This window comes from Scaptodrosophila lebanonensis, unplaced genomic scaffold, assembly GCF_003285725.1.
Source record: "Scaptodrosophila lebanonensis strain 11010-0011.00,11010-0021.00 unplaced genomic scaffold, SlebRS2 tig00001412-arrow-pilon, whole genome shotgun sequence".
Lineage (NCBI taxonomy): Eukaryota > Metazoa > Arthropoda > Insecta > Diptera > Drosophilidae > Scaptodrosophila > Scaptodrosophila lebanonensis.
This window is the reverse complement of record NW_022060739.1, coordinates 3,922,818-3,944,029: the sequence shown is the minus strand read 5'-3', so window position 1 is coordinate 3,944,029 and position 21,212 is coordinate 3,922,818. Positions and strand designations below refer to the sequence as shown.

The window sequence follows — 21,212 nt, the reverse complement described above, 5'->3', positions numbered from 1 at the left end:
AAAGCCCAGCCCAGCCCAGCCCAGCAGAGCCGTGGAAGGAAAGCGTGAAAATGCGTGCAATAAAAATTGTGAGGGCGGTGGGGTGGGCGGGGAGACAAACAAACAGGCAACCCGCACACATGTATGTACTATATGTATGTGTGTGTGTATGTAGGTGTGTTTGTATGTAAAATACCCACACAAGCGCTTGCCGGAAAAGTAAAAACAAAGCGCCATAAAAATGTTAAAAACACAAGTTAAGGTAGTCTGGTGGTGCGGGTGTTGAAAGTTAACTTGAACCTGCCCCACTGACAATTGGCTTAAGTCTGTGTCATCGTCCCAGGGCTCGGGCTCGGGCTCGGTTCGGCTCGCTTGCGCGTTTTGTCGAGCCCCGTTCTTTGGGGTTGCTGCCGTATGTCTGTCTGTCTGTCTATCTGTCCGTCACATGCTGAAAGCTAAAATGGCTGCCGGCACGTGTCCAAGTACATTTCATACCACATAAGATGATTTATGGCATTGACTGAAGGCATGTGCACTGCTTACAACAACAACAACAACAACAGCAACAACAATTCAACAACAACGGTCTGAAGAAGTAGGTAGGCAGTTACTACCTCTGTGTGCCTCATAAAGCGACTGTTTCATTGTTGCGATTGTTGTCCTCCTGTCGCTATCACCGTTCGTCTCCTTGTTGTTGTTGCTTTTGTTGCTTTTGTTGTTGTTGTTAAGTGGCAATATGTGCGTACTAAGACGGTTAAATGCGGATGGCGGCGGGTTTTCGACCGTGCATTACTGAGTTTTTTTTTAAATGGTCATGAGGGTATAAAGAATTAAGATAGCCAGGCATATGGCATGGATATTGGATAAAGGTTAGCTCGTATGAACTTTTATGTCAAATTACAATCAATCGAGTAGTTAAGTATTTTAAAAATGTTTTCATTTGAAACCTAAAATGTAAAACTTTATATATTAAATTTTAATCCTAAAACAAAACTACAAGTATATCGAACAATTTTGAAATAATTAACTAAAAGGATTATGGAATTGAATATGCCAGCATACATAAAAACACTGTCGATCTGGGTACTCGAATATTATTAAAATGTTGCCCTCAAATGTGGGAAAATACATTAATTAGCTGTCATAATGGATATGGAAGCTAACGAATAGGTTCTTCAATAAACTTTATATGAATGAAAACAATAACAAAACTATATCCTACAATTTTGAAATATTTAACTAAAAGGATTATGGAATTGAATACATTAAAACGCTGTTGATCTGGGTACTCGAATATTATAAAAATGTTGTCCTCAAATGGGAGAAAATCCTTTAATTAGCTGCCATAATGGATATGCTATATATAAGTATCTAGTGGATGCTATATATAAGTATCTAGTGGATAGGTTCTATAATAAACTTTAGTGGTTAGCATGAATCCAAATAGTACTTCCAAATTTTTCAACATATTTAAAGCTTAAATTTGAAACAGATATACCCAAGTAAAGCCCACAAAATTTAAAATATTTAATAAAAACAGTATAAAGTTGAGCTCAGTTTGAGAATTACGCGTATAACCGCAAACATACTTAAATTAGACAAAATAGATGAAAATGAATTAGCTGATGCAACTATGTCAGTTGACTTTGCAATCAACATGTGATAAGTAGATGTTTTACAATTATTTAGAATTAATACGAATACTCATCCAGAAATCATGTTATAACTGCTCTTGAAAAATGATTTTTAAGCCATAATGTTTATACTTTTGCGGATTTCTAGCAATTTGATTGGAACAATCTATAATATATTTTCATTTAAAATTTACTTTAAAAATCTTAAGCTTTTTTTCAACTACAATAATGAAAAGTAACATTATTCTTAATTTTTTACAGTGAAGAAAAGGGCGCACGCAACCGGCAATCGGTTATTTTCCTTCAAATCCAATTGCAAAAGCTTATAATTATTAGTTTCTCAAGGCGTTTCTACAAGATATATAGAAAACTAAGACAAGTGACCGAAATTCCTTCTGTAATTACAAAACCACCTTAAGAATGTCTGATGATAATTCCAATTGTTTCGAAAGTGTTACATCAGTGATGACAAAGACTGAAGCAATAAACGCCCAACAAATTTACCGCCTGACTTAAAGAGAAAATTTGAGTCGAGTTCTATTTCGGTAAGATGGAGGTAATTAGCGATGACCTAGACTGATAGCAGAAATGGCCATAAAGCAATATTTGCTTAAGTCATTTATCACGGTTAGGCAACAATATAGATTGCTTGAAGGTATTGCCGAAAATCAAATGGCCTAAATCGTTGGCCATCGATTCTCCCCCCCTTTTTTCTCATCGTCGCAAATGCTTGGCTGACAGCCAAATCGGCTGTAAATATCAATGCAATTACCTAATGTAAAAATCATTGGCTCAAGCCATATTAAAACCAATCATTTCTCTTTTATTTTTTAATTTTTTTGCCTTTGCAGCACACACGCAACTTCCGTTGCAAAATCGCCATTTCCGCATGTGTGGGGCTGCCACCAAATACCATCAGCCCAACAGCAACAGAAACAGAAACAATAACAACAACGCCTCATACTTGTGATCATCAACACGGACGGACAGCAGCAAAAGCAGCCAAGTTGAAACAGATAAAATAAAACAACAACAACAACAACGACAACGAACAACAGCAGCACAAATATGCCAACCAACAACAAATTCAATTACGTGGCAAACCCGATTTTCCTCCGGTGCAAAATTATTTTTTATTTAACTCGCCGCCACCCCCTCTCTAAAATCACTCTGCAACGCAAACAGCATACCTCCTATGCAAAATTATCATTTTTAAATGCGCGACTTTTAGCATCGCACTGTGGTGTCGAAAACGGTTCTAAAACGCATGTAGAGGAATGTTCTAAGTGTTTCAGCAAGATGGTTGCCTTAAAATGGAATAACTTTTTAATCTGATGAAATGATAATGTTTGTTTTGAAATTAAAATGAATGTCCCGTTTAATCGGTTCTAACATATAGTACATGCCTTTGATTCTGAGATTCTTTATAAGTATTTTAAATTTCGAAATGAAATAAACTCACTTCTTCATCTTATGAAAATGATTTTAAAATGTTTCAGCCTCGAAATGTATGTTGTGGAATGAAATCGGTGGAAGTGCTTCTCATAAATGTATTATGCACCTATATTTAAATAAATAAATATACGTCTTTCATATTAGATTCCTAATATTTTAAATCTAAAAAAATTAAATAAAAACAATTCGTAATCCAATGAAATCGGTGCAAGTGCTTTTCATATACTATGCCTATTATATTTAAATAAATCAATATTCGTCTTTCATTCTTAGATTGCTAATCACTTCTTAATTTGAAGAAATTGGTGCAGGTGGTTCCCATTTATGTGCATATTTATTAAAATAATTATTTGTATTATTACAAGTACTGCTGTGGCCGTTCAATCAAAACACCGCTCACACTCTTTTCTCCCATTTTATATTCGGCTTTCCTCTTTTCCTCGTACAGGTGCAACCACCTTCTATTTTACCGAATCGCTAAACATAGACGATTTTAAATACTAAGATATACTAGCCCTTAATACTAATTTTTAACAACCACTTTATACTAATAATACTTAATGCTGTATATTTAAATTAATTTTATAGAAAACTTGAACTTTTGTCAATTTGAATTATCTTTCAGTACCTTAAATTGGAAAACATTCGTAAAACAAATATTTTAAAATTGTTTGCAGCATTTAAGAATTCTGTGGCACGAGTTTTTAATGATATTTTATTTTAACATTCAAACTATGTATTTCCTTTTTGGTTTAAATTTGTTTAATTCTACATTATTGAGCATATATTGCACTTCAGTAGAGCCATTGCCAGTGCACTTAGATTATTCTCCATTACTAACTGATAGAGATGTTAAATATTTTCAATACATTAAACTAAAATCGCACAGTTGTGAGTTAAGAATCAGACTAGCTTTATAAAGGTGTTATCGATAAACAAACAATACCAACATATTGGCAAGCATTTGCCACAAATAATTACTTCTTTTCATTAATGTAAATATGCTGTTTTATTAACTTTTCATCTATACACAATATTTATAGTTACAACTTTTGTAATAAAGTTCGGGCTAAGACTCTTTATACTTAATTCCTTCTCCGAATATTTGCAATTGTATGCCCTAAACTCAATATTGGGACCATAGTGCATTTGTCGGCGGCTGCTCGTTGGTGTTCATGTTCATTCGTTCGGTTGGGTCGTTGCAATAAAAACGCATATAGAATAATTTATTTAAATCAGCATCCGCAGCCGAGACGAGGCGGCCAACTTGCACGCCCCCAGCCATAGAAGCCGTGCCTTTTATGGATCGCAAAAAATCATAATAAAAGCAAAATTGAAAATAAAATATAGAAGAAGAAAAAAAGTAAAAAGCTAGACACATTTTATTTATGTGCTCCGTTTATTGTAGTGGTTGTTGTTGCTCTTGCTGCTGTATAGAAATTAATGTCAGCCAATCAAAGCCCCGATTCGCTTTGGAGGGAGAGGGGGAGGGGTCGCTTGAATGTAGGTGCATTCAAATGCTTAACAGATATAGTTGATATGCCAGCCCCAGCCCCAAAAGCAAAGCCGCCGCAGTGGGTGGCAAAGAAATTTGTGTCAAATTGTCAGCGACAACAACAACAACAACAACTATTGAAAACAGAAGCAACCACAACAACAACAATAACAGACACAGCAACAACGTGCCTGCAATTGAATTGCTGTTAATTTTGTGTGTGGCTTGGCATTTTTATTGATGTGTTGTGGCGCTTTGTGTATCTCCACTCATCTGTCCGTCCGTCTGTCCGTCCGTCTGTCCGTCCGTCTGCGTCTCTGCCCCACTGCCTGTTTGTTGTTGTCATCGTTGTTGCTGCTGCAAATGAAATTGTTTCAATTTGTGTGTTTAATGAAGCAAAGCTGTGCAAAAACATCGCCCACCTAATGGCATTGCCAGTGATTGGGTGGCGGGTGGCGAACTGTTGGGTGCCATGGGGCATGAGGCACTTAAGGGTCTGCTCAAAAGAGCATCATAATTTATAACTACCGCAAATATGTGGGAAAGTGCCAGACAGACGGAACATAAAATGATTTTTTTTTTTAAAACGTGCAAACAAATGCGATAAGTTAGAAAAATAACGTGTCTGGCTTTACGAATATAAATTGAGGCTCTTCTTTATTGTGCATAAAATATGTCTACATGGCAGGATGGTGAGTTGCGGTTAAATGGATTTATTCAAGTTAAAGTCAATTTTCGTTACAACTTCGGTGAAGTCAGTTGAAAGTTCAGCCAGACAGATAACAACTGACCTGTTTTTACAGAAGAACTTAAATTCTATAAAAATGTTCTTTAAATAGAATATTGAACCTTCATCTTATTTTTTAGGAAAGAGCCTTAATGGCATTTTGAAAATCATTACACATTATATGTATATGTAAGATGGGAGAAGGCAGGGCACCAACTGGTCAATTAAGCAGAGAGATAAAATATGGTCTACGAGTTAAATACGGAAGGTTTGTCGTCTACACCATTCATACACTAAGATTCATATAAGTACCTTATTTTGAAATTATTATCATAAATACTAGGTGTATGATATCCAAGATTACACAATTATAGATGATTTCATTCACTTCTAAAGCCAGGTCAACTAGAAGAAAATGTATACCTTTTTTACTTTATTTTTTATTTTTTTCGGAATCGGCACATTATGGGATTCCTGTTAGCTCGTTGAGCTACGACAGGCCCGTACGTACGTTTTGACATCGCATTCCGAATAAAGTTCTAAATTGTAGAGTTTAAGAGTCTAAAACATAACAATACAACTCCAGACATTTTTAATAAGGTTTATCGGGCTGTTCAATAATATTTAAACTTTGAATTTCTATTTAAGCTTTGCTACTCTTGCTGCTTGATGTTACACAATTCTAAACAATTAGGATTCAGTTTAATTAACTGATAACTTTGTCAATCTTTGTGTTTTTGAAGCATTTCTTTCAATAATAATACAAGTACAAACTACTCCTTGGGTTGAGGATATAAAAAAATATACTTGTATATAGTATATGCTTTTATAACAATTTTTCTGGAGATCATTTTATACCAATACAAATCAGAAACGCGCAAATACGTTTCTCTCAGAATCAGGCGACATACTGTTCTACTAACTGATGGATTAATAAAGCGCTTTCTAACTGATTTCTAATACCCTGCAACACTAAAAAGCATTTTAGGTATGTGTGGGTCTATATGTGGGGCGGCCAAAGGTGAACAATTCTCTTATTGTTCTTTATAAAAAGTCACAATTTGCATTAAATTTATTTAATTTTCTAATAGGGATTTAATGAGTAAATCCCAAACAAGAAAGAACACTTTAGTAAAAAATTCTTATTGAACTTCGATGCATCTGCGTGCAAATTATTTGCCTGCCCGATCATGAAACTAATCTTAAAATACGCTGTCACATTTGTTGCATGGACAGGCATTCATCGTTTTTTTCAACAAATTGGTTGCTACATTTTATAATTTATTTGATCGTTTTGTGGCATGTTCTGTCTTCTCCCGGAACAGTGAGAAATGCTCAGCTGCATTTGGTTGATAAATCTCACTTTGAACTTTCGCAGACTCAACACCAAAGAAAACTCATTACTTTAGCTGCCAGAAAACTTTTTCAAGGTTGCTGTTGACATCCAACGTGTGTCGCTAGTCAACAAACGTACTGTTGATAAGATTAGAACTAGAAAGCACAAAATTCCAGCCACCCACAATATCCACGACAACTAAACATGTAATATATAATGTACAGACTAGTATGTGTAAGCAGCTCTATAAATAGAAATGCTTGCAACAAAATACACAAAGTACAAAATGAAGTAAGTCAAGCTTGTTGTTTTAGTTTTGCCTGCTATTGTTGTTCTTGTTCTTGTTGTTGCTGCTGCTGCTGTTGCTTTTGGCAAGAACTGCCGCCAGCTGTTGATATAAAAAGCAAACTAAATACCCCACTACGATAGTCCCGTTTCCCCCCATGGAAAAAAGAAACTGTTTACAAAATTTGTCAAGACATAAATATTTAAACACGTGTAAATGTAACAGAGCGCCCCGAAAATGCGGCTTCGTTGCTGTTGTCCCAACTGCCTATTGTTGTTGTTGTTGTTGTAGCCGCACGCACAACAAACATGAAACAAACTCAGAAATGTGTAGCAAAGCGTAAAATGTGCCAAGATAACATTACAACAAGTCCAACTTGTCGGTGCCGCCGCCGCCGACGCCGCCTCGAGGGGAGGCCGTGCTCTGAAAATAGGGAAATGTACACAAAATTCCACATATAAGTATACGGAAGCTGTGAGAGACTGGCAAACGATGAAACCTTCGAAGGAAGGAAGGAAGGAAGCGCCAGAAAACACCGATCGAAGCATGTTTCTACCACAATGCTGGTGCTGGCTTTGTCGCCCAATACAGGTGTTTTTTCTATTTTTTTTTTATTTTTGGTGGATGGGAGGCCCAAGTTGTTGGCCAGAAGTTTATTATTGCTAAGTTATGTAAAAAGCCAAAGAAACCAATGGCATATCAATAGCTATACGCACTTACAGTAGAAGCTGGCTAAGTGAAAACTTTAAGAACTGAACAATCAATGCCATTTCAAGATAAATGGGAAGCCAATTTAATAGATAATTTAACATTATATTTATCTACCTTCAGATGCCATTTGAAAGAAAAGTTTGCGCTATAAAGACAAAATCAATAATATATATGATGACAACTTATTGATAATCACATCTGTTGATATTGCAGAGATATATTACTATCTTAAAACAGGTAATGTAAACACTACTCTAAACTTACACGGATTAGGTAACATTGTCTAGTTAGTACTTTGCCCTTCTCATTTGCGAAACAAATTTGAATTATATAGTATATTACACCATATCGTACAAACTAAATAGGCAAAGGTAGCTGGTACACTCAGAAATAAGCGTCTTAATCAATATTTTAGCGAGCTTCGATTTTGTATCGAATGGAATTTTATATATTATACCTTTGATCAATCTAACCAGCTAGATCGAAGGGATAGATCAAAGATAGCTTATTTACTTATGAACATGATCAATGCGAAATGATTTTCAAAAACTTCTCAATTTTTCTACTAACAATTCCAAAACTAACAATTCCCACAAACACTATACAGATTTTTTTAAATTATTAAATTTTAAACCACATTTATTTACCCATTCGATATAAGTATTAAAAATAACAGTTATAGTAAGTTTAAGTTATTGTAATGAATGAGAACTTGCTTCCTTAACCATCTTCGTCGACAACAAAGGTAGGAACAAGATTTCTGAAAATGTTATGCCCTTTTTACTGTACCCATGAATATATACTATATACTTATTTTACATTGATAAGCATTGGGCATGATAAGCCCATAACTTGAGCGCGATATTTACAATTGTTGGCGAGTCAATTTAACTAAAATTAGTAACAACTGCGGTGGCCTAATTGAAGTGCACATATAGACGAAGTCAACAAATAGGTAAATCGTGACGTATCGTTAAATTATTGCGAAACATTGACGCAATGTGGAAAGTGACTTTTTAAAGTGACGAAGTACAAGTACCTATATCTGTTTATCTAAATATGTACTTATTCGTAGTGATGTGTGTGCAGCACTTGACACCGTTATCGTGTGTAATTAAGCGATATTGATGGAGTAATGAGCGGAAGTATTATAAGGGTCTGGGACGCAGCTTTATCAATCCGGCTCACGAGCGAAATTGTTAAGTTTTAAAAATAGGCGGAGAGTCTTGCTGTTGGGCTAACAAGTCGTAAAAGCCGACATACATTCATTAATAAGTGGGTCATAATCGTACTTAACGGAATTTCGTAGTAATCGCATGGTTTTAATGAGAGCTTTATAGATTATCAGTTGCTGTGGATAAGCTTGGAGAGCTGCAGAGATTAAAGAGCTGAGGCCTTGGTTAAAATATGTCAATGAGTCGAATTGCGATATTCCGAAGTAAAAAAGACAGATAACCTTAAACTTATTGAATAAATTTAATAGTTATTATGTAATATCGAAAGTTATGTAATATCGAAGGCGTAAAGTAGTTAATATAATTTAAAAGAGTTGCTGTAAACAGCCTGCATCTTCATAATTTATCTTAACTAATAAGACAAATCAATGATGATCCAATACTGTCCAACGTATACGCATTTTATAAGTTGCTTTTGTGAAGAAGAAGATTTTTGAAACAAAACCCTACGTCAATTTCATAAACATTATATTATTCATGTTACTGCAAAACAATATGAGGTAGTTGTCTTGAGTGTTGTAAGTATTTGGCGCCAAATGAAAGCCAAAATAAAACAAGAGAGAACGCTACAGTCGAGCAAGCCCGACAGTGTAATACCCTGTACCCAGGTAAACTTCCGTCACTGAGTTATATGCGCCCATAGCAGCAGCAAAAAGAGGAAGAAGAAGAGCGAACTTGTTGCTGCAGTTTGGTGGGGTTGTACTGGCGAGAATTTGTTTCGCTAATAACTTTTCTTAGAATTGACCGAATTGAATAAAATTTTGAACAACAGTAGACAATTATATATAAATTATGTGTGCAAAGTTTGGTTTAGGTAGCATTTGAAATGTGGACGCTATTGACGAAATTCTGTAGCGGGGGTAGGGGGGGAAAATTCCAAAAAATAAAATAAACTCGTCCTTTCTCGGACCTAGGATGCCAACTTTGGTTATTCTAGCTTTTATAGTTTCTGAGATCCTCGCGTTCATCCAGACGGACAGACGGACAGACGGACGGACGGACGGACATGTCTAGATCGATTTCTCTCGTCATGCTGATTCAGTATATATATACTTTATGGGGTCGGAGATGCTTCCTTCTGCATGTTACATACTTTGCATAAACCTAATATACCCTTTTTACCCTACGGGTACAGGGTATAAAAACTAAAAGTGTGACAGATCCATAGTTGTACATCAGATATTTAACCATGACTTTAAAACATCATCAAATTTTCGTCCCACTTTATTGCCACGTTTTGAAAAGCCGTTCAGTCGTGGAAAAAGACTGAAAAGAACTGACTCATTAAAGAAAACCAATTATTATTCCAATTATTGATCAAGCAAATCGAAAAGCATATTAAAGGGAATGTAAAATAGTTTATTCATAAAAGGATTATACTATACACATGCCTCTGGAGAAATCATAGCTGACGCTGACCATCGTATATATTCGTCCTTACCATGAAGGTAAGGAGAAAAGGAAGATCAACAATTTGTTGTAGACCAAATAATGTCCTAATTTGAAATGAGATCTAGTTTTTTCCCCTTACTCCACTACAGTTCCAAGTCGTTGGTTCCTTTTCAATAATTTAGGAAGCCAATCAAGAAGATCGTGCAAGGGAAGATCTGCTACCATACACAGCTATATATATATAAACGAAAGAGCTTCTTATAACCGCCCTATGTAAATACTTATATCTTGGGAATACTTGTGTAATGCTTTATATCATTACCATTATCTTTATTGAGATGAAAAAAAATCATTTGCTACCGATCAACAAATCAAGATCATCATTATCTTCATTAAATTGAACACTATAGTGAATAATTGCTTTAAAAAACCAGTGTATCAATTGTTTATAAAATCAAGAAGAACTTGCATTTTCAAATGTATGTCATGAGAATTGAACGCCCAATAATTTGCATATAAATTATGGTTTCAAATATTTCCCCACTCTCTCTCACAGCAGCAGACAGCCTTTAAATGTCATCGTTATCGTCATTATGATGAACAGCATAATCATCATTGAGTGCGCTTGTCTCATTACAAGCGTGTTAATGAACCCTGTGGCAAATTTACTTCGCCACCGAAGCACAACACAACACTGGCAGACACAGCCGGGACAGCAAAAATAACAAAAACAACAAAATAACAACAGCTGCTTTTGGCCATCTATCTTTACTTTTGCATGCTTGGCATTCACCTCCGCCTCTTCCCAGCCGTGTCATCTGTCCAGTCTCTCTGTCCTTCTCTTCGCCACATCAATTGTCTTGTCATGTGCGTCAACAACTCTCCCGCCAGTGGCTCTTGCTTTTGCTGTTGTTGTTCGTGTATTGTTGTTGTTGCTGCTGTTACAGCTACTGTGGCTCTCTGAGTTCAAGTTGAAGTGCAGCAGCAGAAAAAGCTTCCACGCTGCTGCTGCGACCGCTCCCTATCATTTGCCTGCATTGATTTTGAATTTTGGGGCTGCTGCAAAATTTACCGTTTTGCCGCTTATCTCTCTGTGTTTTTTTCTCCATCGTATTCGCACGCGAGTTTAATTTATGGGGCGTGCGTTTGTGTTGTTGTTGTTGGCCAAATGCCAATAACTTGAGTCTTTTGCTCGGTGTCTGGCAGCAGCTCCTCTGCCCCTCCCCCTTGTCCTGCTGCAAGCATTTCTTGTTGCCTCTTTGCAATACTACGAGTACGTATGTTAGTATGTCTATGTGTTAGGCGAGGCCCCTTTGAACAAATTTCGTTTTATGTGCTTTAATTGCCTTCGCTCGTTTGCTTTTAATTGAATTTTGTTCTCTGGGTTTGTTTACGAGCTGTTTACACCTGCGAGGAAAGCGCGTGCCTCGCTGCTAAGTGTGAAAAATTTCGCATTTGGCATCAAATTTAAACGATAGATCTTTCTTGGAAAACGTTGGTTTTGTTATTCTTCTGAATATCATTTTTTGTATATTTATTTATATAATGGCATATGTATACTATTTCATAAGTGCTCACCAATTGTCAAGGTCAATTCGATATTTCCAAAGGGCATATCAGTTTTTAGTTTTTTTCAAGGTGCCTAATGTTCGATCATGAAGTGGGGCGGCCAAGAAAAGGCAACAATTAAAGCAAAGTTTTCCGGAAAAAATGGGATATCATTTATAAATTGTTATGATATATGTATAAACATAAGAGCAGGTGGTTTCTGCCTCTCGTTCGTAAGTCTAAGTAAACAAGCGTAAAAGGGTATTTAAAATCGTTCAAGGAAAGGCAACAATTAAAGTAAAATTCTCTAGAATTGTAAAAAACGGAATATAATGTATATATTGTAACGATATATACATGAACATAGGCAGACAGTTTTGCCTTCTTGTTCGTAAGTCTTTTGCTGTCACAAGTCTAAGTAAACAAAGGGTAAAAAGTTATTTAAAATCGTTCAGTATTTGTAACTTTTAATGGAAGGTGTGGCAAAGCGAAGAAAGTGTATATAATTAACCGAACAAAATGAGCCCTTATAAGCCGTCTGTTCTTCCATCTATCTGTATGTACGCAAGGATCTCGGAAACTTTAAGAGCTAAAGCCATAAAACTTGGTATACCTACACAATGGATATATTTTTTCTATGAACACCCCATTTCCCCATTCCCCCCTCAATGAGCTTATATTTAATAACTTTCGATTTCTAGTGAACTTTGTTAAAAAACAAAACTTTACAAAATGAGGATGTTTCCCAGTGTATTTAAACAAAAAATGTCATTAAAATTTGCATACAAAAATGCAATCAAAAGTACATATAGCGAATTTTTAAATTATGCATGCAACACGATAGCGTTGCACAGAAAGTCATGAATAAAGTAGCCCTTGAAATAACAACAACAACAAAATCATGCAACAGGCAACAAAAAATGACAGTGGCGAGAGAAAAGAAAGCAATAACGGGCGAGTGAAGAGCTGCCCATTAAAAATAAAGCACTGGCAGACGGAAACGGTATTGAAAAATTCCAACGGCTGCAGCTGCAGCAGCAATCACAAAATCAACAACATTGGCAGCAACAGCAACAAAAGCAACATCACAAAAAACGGGCAGCAACAAAACGTAAAAGCCTATCAAAATTTGCAATTTCCCAGTAGGATTTAAATTGCATGCAAAGATTACATCCTCAAGAAAAAGCTGAGAAAAAATGCAGGGTTTTTTGTTTGCATGTGTTTTAACTAAATACTAATACCAATAATTAGTAAGACCGGTTGGGTAAAAAGCACGTCAAATAAAACCAATGAACTCCCTTGGGCCTCTTCAGGTGTAAATTTATAAGCTTGCCTCATCGCTACAGCCATCTCAACCCTAACCTAGCCTAACTTAATCTATTTTGGTATAGTCTAGTACAAGCACAGGGCACAGAAAATCGAGTGCTCACAGCTCGACTTTATAACACCATTTTGGAAAAAATTCACTTGGGATTTACAGTCCAAAGAAATCAAAAAAATTATTTCAATGAAAATTTATTGATAAGTTACAGAATTTTCAGACCATCAGGGCAGCTGAGCCTGCGATGTCTCTTATTGATACTTGAAAGGAGATTCAAATACTAATTTTTTGAAACAAATTAAAGTTTATTTATTCAACAATAATATACATATCCACAAATGCATTGAAATATTTAGATAGAGTGGGAGTAAGAGTGGTTTTTTAATTTGCATTATTTTTAGACGTGATTGTTTTTAGGAAATCGATGGGCCAGTTCTAAATGGTCCTACTGGGTTGGACGCATCCATTCACACACATATGCTACATTTTTTTCGCCGCCTCATCGTCTTTGCACATTCAGCCAATTTCGCAACAACAACAAACGAAAACGAAAATCCACAACAGCAACAATTTCATGACAAACCCGTTTAACAGGCAAAGAAATTCACGTGCAGCGGCATATTTTTGAAAAAAATTTGGCCGCCGGCCGATTTTGAGTCACAAAAAAAGAACGGTCCAACAATTTACAAAAAAAATTAGCTGCAAGCCCATGCATTTTGCATATTAACAACTGCAACAACAATAATAGCAGCAACCGGGGGGTTTGCCATTCTGATAACAACAACAAATAAAGTCGCATTAAGCGATACAGGAAACAAGAGAGAACGCTACAGTCGAGCAAGCCCGACAGTGTAATACCCTGTACCCAGGTAAACTTCCGTCACTGAGTTATATGCGCCCATAGCAGCAGCAAAAAGAGGAAGAAGAAGAGCGAACTTGTTGCTGCAGTTTGTGGGGTTGTACTGGCGAGAATTTGTTTCGCTAATAACTTTTCTTAGAATTGACCGAATTGAATAAAATTTTGAACAACAATAGACAATTATATTTAAATTATGTGTGCAAAGTTTGGTTTAGGTATCATTTGAAATGTGGACGCTATTGACGAAATTCTGTAGCGGGGGAAGGGGGGGGAAAATTCCAAAAAATAAAATAAACTCGTCCTTTCTCGGACCTAGTAGAATCTGGATGCCAACTTTGGTTATTCTAGCTTTTATAGTTTCTGAGATCCTCGCGTTCATCCAGACGGACAGACGGACAGACGGACAGACGGACGGACGGACGGACATGTCTAGATCGATTTCTCTCGTCATGCTGATTCAGAATATATATACTTTATGGGGTCGGAGATGCTTCCTTCTGCATGTTACATACTTTGCACAAACCTAATATACCCTTTTTACCCTACGGGTACAGGGTATAAAAACAGCGCAATGTTTAATTTGCATATGCAATGCAGAAAAAGGAAGTTAGTTGGATGGGGGATGTCGGGGGAGGAGTAAGGAGGGAGCATACGTACTCGAATATATGGAGCGGCATGTCAGGAATTGGCTTTCGCCCAAAAGACCGCAAAAAAGGCGCGAACTGTTGTTGTTGCCACGAATAGGCCAAATATGCTAACGAAATGGTTTGTAGCGAGCGGGGAATGGCGAATTGTGGGCTTACAGTTTTTTGTTTCTAGAGAGGGAAAGCTGTTTGGCTAGTTCGCAGCCAGTCATAACTGGTGAGGAATTGGGTGATGAAACCAACGAAGGATCCTGCCACACCTACATAGTTTCGCCCCAGTTGGAGTGATCGCAGAAGGAAAGATTCAAAAAATATATTTTATTTTTGTTATGGAAAAAACATTGAATCTACTAATTGAAGTTGCTAAAAGAAAGATGGCTGAAAGAATTTCAACATAGTACTGCCAGTTCCAACAATTGTCGATTTGCTAAGCGTTCAGGATATTAAAATATATACTCCAATAAAAAGGCTTTAAAATAACTGTTTACAGCTAAGTGTGTGTACTAAAACCTTGAAACAATTAAATTTGTAATAACAAATAAAAAAATAATAATTTATTTAATACGCATACCGGTTTGTAAAACTATGACTATTTCTTTAAAATTTTATGAACATATTTCTTAATTTATTATTGGAATTTGAATAACAACTTATTTATGTTTGCTAGAATTATACTTCTTTTATAATATTTCCAGCTTCAACTCGTTCAAGTTTCTCATTCAAATTCTTTGAAATGTGATTTAATTTTCGTTTAAATATTTCTTTCTGTTGCTTCTATTCTAATTACTGTTAATTTAATTATTGTTTCATTTAAAACTTAAAATTTTACTATGCTTTAATTAGCAGGCATATGCTTCTCCCAACTTTATTATGAAAGGAAATGAAATGTGCTGTGAATCATTGAATTCATTCAGAAAGTATTATGTATTCCATCTATCTTATAATGAAATACTTGTATGTAGCGATTTATTGCAATTAGTTTTGACTCAATTTAAGCTAACTCCACCCTTTAATTGAAACAGCAATAGTTAATGATAAAAATCGATTTTACGCCCATTCTTTATTTCTCACTTATCTTTAAAGATCGTTCAGAATATTTTCTTTGCGATACAAAGTTACTTAAAACTGAAGCCTAAACCCAGCTTAATGAGAAACTAAACATTCTTATTTTTTTTAATGCTAGCCCGTAAATTTGTTGAGCCACTAAAAATATGCGAAACAAAAATGTCGATTAAAACACCTGCGCCAACTTTGAACTTTTTTGTGTTGGGCCCCGACCCGACCCAACAACAACAACGATAGCGTTAACTACATAACTTTTAAATCAAATTCTGGCTGCCCACTCAAAAGTAATCAAACGTAAGGCAACACCGTGACGCATTTTAAGCGACACAACAAAGGGAACTTCGCGATGAAAACAACAACAACAATGGGGGCAGGGGGCATCGACAGCAGCAATAACCGGCAAATGGAGGCTGAAGCGCTTGAAGCCACGCTTAAAGCGCGTTGTTGCTGTTTTTGGATGACAATTTATTTAAACATACATAGTATACGAGTATTCATATATAAAATTTAACATTTTTTTATGGCTGCTTTGCACCTCACTAATGACACTTTTTATTATTTATTTGTTAATATTAAATTTCACTTTTAAACGAAAACAAATAAAAACAAATCGGCATTCAACACTTTCGTTTTGTGCATAAAAATTTCTGTGCGCCACTTTATTCGATTTTCAATTACGTATTCTAATTGTATACAACAATTTCTATTCGTAATTGGCGTCGTTTGTTTCACTTTTACTTGTCGAACTTTGAATTTCACTTTTTGACGAGCTTCCGCATTTTATTATTGTTGCTATTACTATAGCTGCTTTTTTTTTTGCCGGCAATTGCAAGGCAGCAGACTTGACGTCGCTGTCTCCGTCGCTGATAACGCACGTGAATTGAGAAGAGCGAGAGAAGAGGGCAGACACTAGTACAACAAAAACTTTGAGTAGTTGCCGTTATTATACCCCGTACCCAAAGAGCATTCTCTTTAAGAAACTCTAAACACCAAATGGAATTTATGATCTGCAATGCAAAGCGAATCAAATGACAATCTGTCCATCCAGACAACTTTTGAAACAAAATATATAGATAGACAACGCTTGTCTTATCTGTACGCACAGAATGTCATACGACCGATCGGTACAAAAAATAACACTATTAATTGCAAAACTTCCTTAATAAAGATTTTATGAGTAAACCTAATACTTTTGGTGATTCAATAATTCCACACTTTATTTTGAGAGTTGGTCGGGTACAGGGTATGCAAAAGTCGCACTCGTGCGACTTTAACATTCTAACCGTTTTTAAATAATTTACCTCATTTTAGCACACGCACTCACGCACACACACAAATCATTAACATCAACACGAATTGCCAATTCGTTCAACGAATTTTTTGTTTTGATTTGAAAAGAACTCACACTTTCTTTCTTAGAACTTTTGAGATTTTAATAATTTCTTTTCTGTTGTTGCTGTTAGCTTGTGTTGCTGTTGTCGCTATGATGTTGCGTCTGCAACTGTTGCTGCCAATTTTCAAATGATGCGTCGATGCATGGACACAGGAGCGGCTGTTACTGCGACTGCGACAACTTCGACAACGACGCTGACCGAGCGCTCACACACAGATGCGTGCGAAGGACACACACTAACACACACGCACACCCACGCGACTCGATTATCAAAACGAAACTGAATTGTTGAAAACGGCAAAAGCTGCTGGCAGGCCTGCAGTCGCGTTCGCAAGCGCACGAAGCTCAGATTTCACGTTCCACAGCGCTGAGCGTAAGCAACAACAATAACAGAGAGCAGCAAATCATGAAAGCATGAGAGTAATGCAATCCACAACTGGAATGACAACAAAACCGTTAAGAGGCGACCGTACTGTCTAAGTATGTGTGAGGTAGAGGTGAGCATGGGCCGTGCTTTTATTCTTGACCCATCGGGGCACACGCTTTTTCGTATTGGCTCAAATAGGAGAGTCAAGCACAGAAATGCAAAAAAAGTCCAAAAACAACACTAGCAGAATATTCCACAAATTGTAAAATAGTTAAATAAATTCAACAAATTTCGTGCTTAGCCGTACTGTGCCTCGATACGTATGTGTGCAGGTTTATGGCTGTATCGTACTGGATCATGCTCATCTCTAGTGTAGTGTGCCTGCCAGTGTCTAGACTCTAGAGATGAGAATGGGCGGGTAAATGATTGTCATTTTTGTTGTGTAGTTGCTGCAGTTGGCTTGGTACGGGGGCGTGCATTTAAAACCGCCTTATGTACATTTATTTATTTATTTATTGCTTATGCACAACTCATATCAAGTGACAACCGCCGCCACCACCACTACCGCCATCAGCACCACTTGCGCCCACTTTGTGCAAATACAGTTAGCATTAGCTAAAACAAACAAACAACAACAAACAAACGCATTTTTACTGTTGGGAACAAAAATAATGCCGGCTATTTGCATAGCTCGAGAGCTCTTTGGTTTATGCACCCAAAAGTATGCAGAAGGTGGCGAACATTTTTGTGTTTGCTGCAATGTTGTTTTTGTTGTTGCTGTTGTTTGCTCGTCGGCATGCTCCGAAAAAGATAACAACAAACTTTAATGACCGGCATGGGTCTCACAAAAACTGAACCGCACACACACACACATTCATTGACGCCAGCCAGTGCGGTGGAAACGGGGAGCACAAACATATGTATGTATTGGGACGCTCTCTGGCTACCGCTCTCTTGGATTGGAATGAAAACATAAACAGTTGTTTCTTTACACTGAACTACAGAGATATTTTAATTTTTTAGTACTCATATTTATTATCCAATCCACATTTAGTCGTACATAACAATAAAGATAAATACTCTATATTTTTCAAAAATAAAAAACATTAACAAATATAAAACTAAAATTATTGAATTTCTATAAAGCGACTTTTAAAACATTTAAACTTTCAAATTAAATTTCTTTTTACAAGTTATGTATAAATAGTAATGTTAACAAAAAAAAGACAACAAAAACATTACCTCATTATTATAAAATTCATGCTGCGTTAAAGTACCATCGAAAATAAGCAATACAAAGATATACTCGACCAAATATTCCACGTTAAAAAATGATGGAAAAATATTTAAAAAAATAGCGTAAATATAAATTCACTCGTGTCTGGCATATTATTGTATAAATAACCCTTCAAAATCTACTATGTATTTTTTGTTGACCAGTGCTTAGCTCCATGCTCCACCACGCGCACATTTTGTGGAAGCCAATGTAAACTTATGCCGCCTGTGTTTTTGAATGCGAGAGCACTTGCTGTGGATACTGGAAAGCCGCCAAATATTAGGCTCTCACAGAGAGAAGGGAATTTTTGAGAGCGCCAACACTGAGAGGGAGCGTTAGAAATGGCATCCACTTACGCGCAGCGGCGACTGCGTCGGCATGCACTTGTCCGCTTCTAAGCTTATCAGTGTTGTGCCACACATGTTGTTGCTGCTGCTTTTGTTTTTTTTTCTTGTATCGCCGCATTGGTTGCCGTTGTTGTTGTTGTTGATGCAATTGATGCTGATAAAGTGGCACTTTTTGAATTTATTGATAAGCGCAAAGAGAGGGTAGAACCGATTTCATTGCAAAGGAAAGAAATCTGCGCAAAAAGTGTGATAAATGTGAATGGGAGCTAAAGTTGCAGCAATAACTACGCCAATTGACTAAATTAATTGGCCAACTGTTGTTTTTCTAGTTGTAGTTGCTGTTGTTCTTCGTTCTCTTACATGTGCAGACACCAACAAAAACAAGTTGAAGCAAATACAAATAAAAAATAAAAAAACAAATGTAGAGAAAAAGTTGCCGCTTGCACAAATATGTGCATGCTCCACATTTTTATAGCTCGGCCGAGCAGCTGCAGCTGCGCCGGAGGGCGTGGGGTCGGGCGGGCGGTCGGCGCAAATCAAAAGCAACGACCCACGTCGCCCCCGACGATGCTGCCGACAATAAAACTTATTGTAATGTGGCTTTGTTTCCAAGACAAACATATTTACATTAAAAAGTATGTTCGTACCTACTTGTATATAAATTTACATACATAGGTACATCTTAGATATGTACGATGTACTTATTCGTGCGTGAGCTACATAAATTAGTTAGTTAATTAGTTATATAAATTTACACACGTACTTATGTATTAGTACGAGTTCCAGATAAGTATTTAAATAAATTCGTGCGTTTCGAGTATTAACGAAACTGACAAAAATCACTTCACGTTATATTTCGTCGATTACTAAACTTCAAATATAAACTATCGCCTATGTATATCGATGTAATAATAATGACATTATTTGCATTGCCATATCGATATATTTTTACTGATCGATCAATTTCTTAGCAATCATTGAAAAACAACAATTGAATAAAACAACAAGCTAAGGTGAGGTGTCCCAACTTTTAAGTACTCTGTACATATGTGTAGAATAATTACAAAATTAAAGGGTGTATAACTGCACATTTCTTATAGAAAATTCCTAATAATTTGGGAGATGGAGGGAAATTCTTAAATGCACATTATTTGCGTATTTATATATTTGAGTTCGAAATTCCAAGATTGTGGGAGTTATGGAAGATCACAAATTGTGGGGGAGTGGTGGGAAGGAGGGGAAATTCCAAAATACACATTTTCTGCGTATTCACATAAGGCATTTGGGATTGGTGTCCTTAGCTCTTATACTCTCCGAAATATAAGCGATTATACGAATGGAAAATCGGGGGAAGTGGGGGGTAATCAAAAAAATAAGACGAACTCGTATAGCGTACATACATAAGGCATCTTTTTGCAAAATTTGGTGTCTCTAGCTCTTATAGTCTGTGATATCTAGGTGATCATACGGACAGACAGACAGACAAAGATCGACTCGTCTTGTCATGCTGATCACGCCTCCTTCAGCCTGTTACATTTTTCAACTCGCACAAATCTAATCTAATCGTGAGTATAATAAAGCAATATTTGTGTAACAAATAAAATAATTAGATTTTAAGAAATTAAAATTAATTTTATGTACAAGTATGTAAACAAAACTTCAATAGTTTCATGAAATTGGCAAATTGTTGTGTCACGCGCACATCTCTATTATAAATATGCTGCACTTCCTCTTGCATGCACTCCAGAGTGCAATCCACTGTGACTGACTCACCTCATTAACGCCAACTTGGACTCATCGTAGCTCTCCAGGCGTTGATACTGCACCTGTCGGGTTGTTGTTGCACTGGCCGCTGCCGTCGCCGAGTGCCGTCGATAATCCGCAAAGCTTTCACTCTTGCGTAGCCCTGGAATTTTACCGGAACTATTTCGCCAATACTTGATCATGCGATGCAAAGCAGTGGGCGATGACAAGGCTGGCGTTGGTGGCGCCGATGCTGCTGCTGCTGCTGCTGACGACGACGTCGGAGTCAGTGTTGCAGAGCCGCCGACATGATCGACCAAAGTGCGATAGGAAGTCATTTGAAAATAGTATCTAATGCGTTCAGCATTCTACAACGATGCTGTGGATTTTCACTGATAT

The 21,212-nt window shown here is 36.6% G+C and overlaps 1 protein-coding gene across 3 annotated transcripts in view; it reads right to left on the bottom strand.

Annotated features, from left to right (window-relative positions):
• LOC115631944 (rap1 GTPase-activating protein 1) overlaps positions 1 to 21,212 on the bottom strand; it is a 155,779-nt gene extending 134,567 nt beyond the window's left edge. The window contains exon 1 of one of the 3 annotated variants that reach the window (XM_030528797.1): positions 20,844 to 21,212. In XM_030528797.1, the coding sequence (XP_030384657.1) occupies positions 20,844 to 21,151 (308 nt within the window). In that variant the 5' untranslated portion in view covers positions 21,152 to 21,212. Of the gene's footprint in view, positions 1 to 16,988; positions 17,415 to 20,843 lie in introns of those variants that run through there. The other 2 variants (XM_030528798.1, XM_030528799.1) reach the window with 2 other exon arrangements.